Source organism: Thamnophis elegans, chromosome 16, assembly GCF_009769535.1.
Source record: "Thamnophis elegans isolate rThaEle1 chromosome 16, rThaEle1.pri, whole genome shotgun sequence".
In the NCBI taxonomy this organism is placed as follows: Eukaryota; Metazoa; Chordata; class Lepidosauria; order Squamata; family Colubridae; genus Thamnophis; species Thamnophis elegans.
The window spans coordinates 38,495,276-38,499,087 of record NC_045556.1 but is presented as its reverse complement, the minus strand read 5'-3'; the positions used below and the strand labels follow the sequence as shown (position 1 = coordinate 38,499,087).

The 3,812-nt window shown below is 49.0% G+C and overlaps 1 protein-coding gene across 1 annotated transcript in view; it reads right to left on the bottom strand.

Annotated features, from left to right (window-relative positions):
• Window positions 1-2,697: 2,697 nt before the first annotated feature.
• The window catches only part of LOC116519694 (endonuclease G, mitochondrial-like), a 3,187-nt gene continuing 2,072 nt past the window's right edge, over window positions 2,698-3,812 (bottom strand). Inside the window, 2 exon segments of the mRNA XM_032233716.1 lie at window positions 2,698-2,972; window positions 2,974-3,076. Of these exon segments, the coding sequence (XP_032089607.1) occupies window positions 2,790-2,972; window positions 2,974-3,076 (286 nt within the window). The 3' untranslated portion in view covers window positions 2,698-2,789.

Sequence of the window (3,812 nt, the reverse complement as noted above, 5' to 3'; positions counted from 1 at the left end):
ATAGCAGTTAGACTTATATACCGCTTCATAGGGCTTTCAGCCCTCTCTAAGCGGTTTACAGAGTCAGCATATTGACCCCAACAACAATCCAGGTCCTCATTTTACCCACCTCGGAAGGATGGAAGGCTGAGTCAACCTTGAGCCGGTGAGATTAGAACCGCCGAACTGCAGAACTGCAGTCAGCTGAAGTAGCCTGCAGTGCTGCATTTAACCACTGCGCCACCTCGGACTAGAAGACCTCCAAGGTCCCTCTTAGATTCTGTCTCTGCCCTGTAGGAGCTGGAGACAAGCCTCCCTGTGACTCCTTCTCTCCTTCTCTCTTCCTGGCAGTCATGCTTTAATCATCTTCGGCGGTGTGCAGGGCCTTGAAACGGGAGTGGATGCGGATCCCAACCTGGATGTCAGCGACCCTGGTACCTTGTTCGATTTGTATTTGAACACCTGTCCGGGGCAAGGAAGCCGCACCATCAGGACGGAGGTAAGCCAGGGTTGTGTTGTGGCCCGCCAGGCAACTGGGTGGGGAATCTGAAAGCTTCCTTACCCGCTTGAAATTTCAAGATCTTACCCCCACGAATCCATCCCACGGTCCAATCTCCCCCTGCCACGCTGGCAGCTTCCACCCATCCAGTTCCGATCAGGTGCAGAGACAAAGGATGACTTTGGCTTTCTAGGAAAGAATGTTGTTATGGCTACATAGCATCTAACTCCGTACAATCCCCCCTCCCATTTTCCCACCATAGAAAATGCATAATCGAATAATAAAGTGTGTCAGGCCAGAGACCCAAAAGAAAAGAGGGCTGCAGGCCTGATAGATTATAGGAGAGAGAAGTGACCCTTTTAATCCAGCGGCTGATTTCAGATCTTTCCCGTGTCTTCGTAGGAAGCCCTCCTGGTCTCTCTCTCGGCGCTGAGGCCCAAGATTGACGCAGCGGCTAAGAAAGGACAAAGTGGGAGCTGTGAGTGAGCCCCCCCCACTCTCCCCCATGGATGGTGGTGGGGCAAATGAGAAGGAACAGAAGCAAGGCTGTTTTTGCTACGGGTTCGAATCATCCCTTGGGCGGGGAGCAAATGCACGAGGGCCGGTCGAGCTGCCTAAAGGGACCCACTGGGGCACCCTGGGAGGGGGTGTCGAGATGGTGGCCCCCATGAACCCACGGGGTTCAAGACGGATCATAGAACAAAGTTCTTAAACTGGGCAACTCGACAAGGTGTGGACTTCACCTCCCAGCCTTCTGCAACTCCTTTCCCTTCAAAAAGTGGAGGGGCCACACCGCCATTTGATTCATGTTGGTGTGCTTTTAAAGTTATTTATAACAAGGGGGGGGGGACCGCAACCCCCCTCCCTCAAACCAGAAACTGCAGTTGAAGCTGGAGGAAGGGAGGCTGCTCCATCCTCTCCGTCGGTGAGAAGAAATGTTTTTAAAGGATTATTTACAGCTATAGGGCCCTGCACACCAAGACAACTAGACACAGGAACAGTTTTTCCCCCGAACGCCATCACTCTGCTGAACAACTAATTCCCTCCCCACTGTCAAGCTATTCATTAAGGCTGCATTACTATTACTATTAATCTTCCCATCCTTCCTATCCCCCCCCATCTCCTCCCACTTATGACTGTAGGACTATAACATTTTTTGCTTGCATCCTTACGATTTATATTGTTTCCTGATAATTTGTACCCTGTGACTGTCATTAAATGTTGTACCTTATGATTCTTGATGAATGCATCTTGTCTTTTTATGTACACTGAAAGCATCGGCACAAAGACAAAATTCCTTGTGTCTCCAATCACACTTGGCCAATAAAAGAATTCTCCTCTTATTCTATTCCTTACTCTAGTCCAGTGTTTCTCAACCTTGGCAACTTGAAGATGCCTGGACTTCAACTCCCAGAATTCCCCAGCCAGCATTCGCTGGCTGGGGGATTCTGGGAGTTGAAGTCCAGACATCTTCAAGTTGCCAAGGTTGAGAAACACTGCTCTAGTCTAGCCTATTCATTCCATATTCTATTCTTTTCTATTTACATGGCAGAAATAAATGGGAGAAGGGGGCTGTCCTCGTTCCCCCCACCCCACAAGTCCCAGTTGTAGTCATAATCCGAGGACTGTGCTTCCACGACACAAGGCAGGAGTTTCAGAGATCAGCTGGTTTTGGGAAACGAAATTCCAGGACCGTCTCCGAGCAATTTGTCGTGTTTTATTGTGCAAAACAGATCTGGAAGGTATCGATTATTTCTCCCTGCCTCAAAATGCAACCCTCAACCTGAGTTTGGGCAAAGAAAAAACAGCTTCTTGTTTTCCCTGAGGTGAGGCAGTGCACCCCTCTAACCTTGCCCATTATCCCACCCCCCCACCAAAAATTTCCCTGCAACTGAAGAAATCCTTAAAAGAAAAAATTCTTAGGGTTTCTAAAAGAAACTAAATGCTCTTCCCCAATGACCGTTTTACCCACTTAACGACCATCGCAGCACTCCCCACGGTCACGTGATCAAAATCCAGAGGCTTGGCAGCTGACTCACATTTATGACGGTCGCAATTTATGCGATCCCCTCTTGCGGCCGTCTGACCAGCGAAATCCACGGGAATCCAGATTAACAACCCCGTGACTGCCCTAACCATGGCAACACCTCGCTTAACCACGAGGGTGGGGAAAGTCGCAGAAGGGGGGGGGGGCCAAGCGCACTGAACAACTGACTCGCTTAGCGGCAGAGATTTTCGGGCTCAGTCGTGGCCGCAAAGCGAGAACTATTTCTATTCCGACGCCACTCCCAGCCGGTCTCTGCAGTGGTCCTCAGGCCGCGCTCCCAGCCGTGATGGCTTTCAACCTGGTGGTCTTTTTCATGATGTTGGGGACGAAGAGGAGGCCCGATGACCTCTCGATGCTCTCGATGGGGACCAGGAAGCGTTCCAGGGGGACGTTCTCGTCTACGGGGGCGTTGGGCATGACGTAGGATTGCAACTCCACTTCTCCCCGGGGTTTTTTCCAAGATCAGCACCTTGAAGAAGTGGGTGGGGACGGCCACGTGATTCCGGCCGATGACTTGGTACTTCACGTACATCTTCCCATCTGGCTCCATCCTGCGGAGAGAACGGCCCTTATAAACCACCTCTACAAGTTTCTAGTCCTCACCGCATGGATTTGCATTATCAAGAACCCAAATGGGATTAGTTTGGTTTCCTCAAGAGAAGTTAACTCCCAAGTGTTTATAAAATACAGGGTTTTGTTTTTTTACATATAACAACAAAACAAATTTTCTACAAATTTCTCATTCTTTTTTTAAGATTAAAGACCTTTCAGATTTTCAATTTGAGATTAATGGTCTTTTTAATTGTTTATGAACACCACTCCTTATAGTTGACAACTTTGTTTTACACATATAAAGGTAAAGGTTCCCCTCGCACAACTGTGCTAGTCGTTCCTGACTCTAGGGGGCGGTGCTCATCTCCGTTTCAGAGCCCAAGAGCCAGCGCTGTCCAAAGACGTCTCCGTGGTCATGTGGCCGGCATGACTCAACGCCAAAGGCGCATGGAAGGCTGTTCCCTTCCCACCAAAGGTGGTCTTTATTTTTCTACTTGCATTTTACATACTTTCGAACTGCTAAATTGGCACAAGCTGGGACGAGTCACGGGAGCTCACTCTGTTACGCAGCGCTAGGGATTCAAACTGCCACCCTTTTCGATCAACAAGCTCAGCGTCTTAGCCACCACATCCCTTTGCCTTTACACATATAGTAAGTTTCAAAAAAGAAATAATACATGATACAACCACCATGTTTTAATGGCATTGGATAAATTTTGTGCAATGACATTCGGC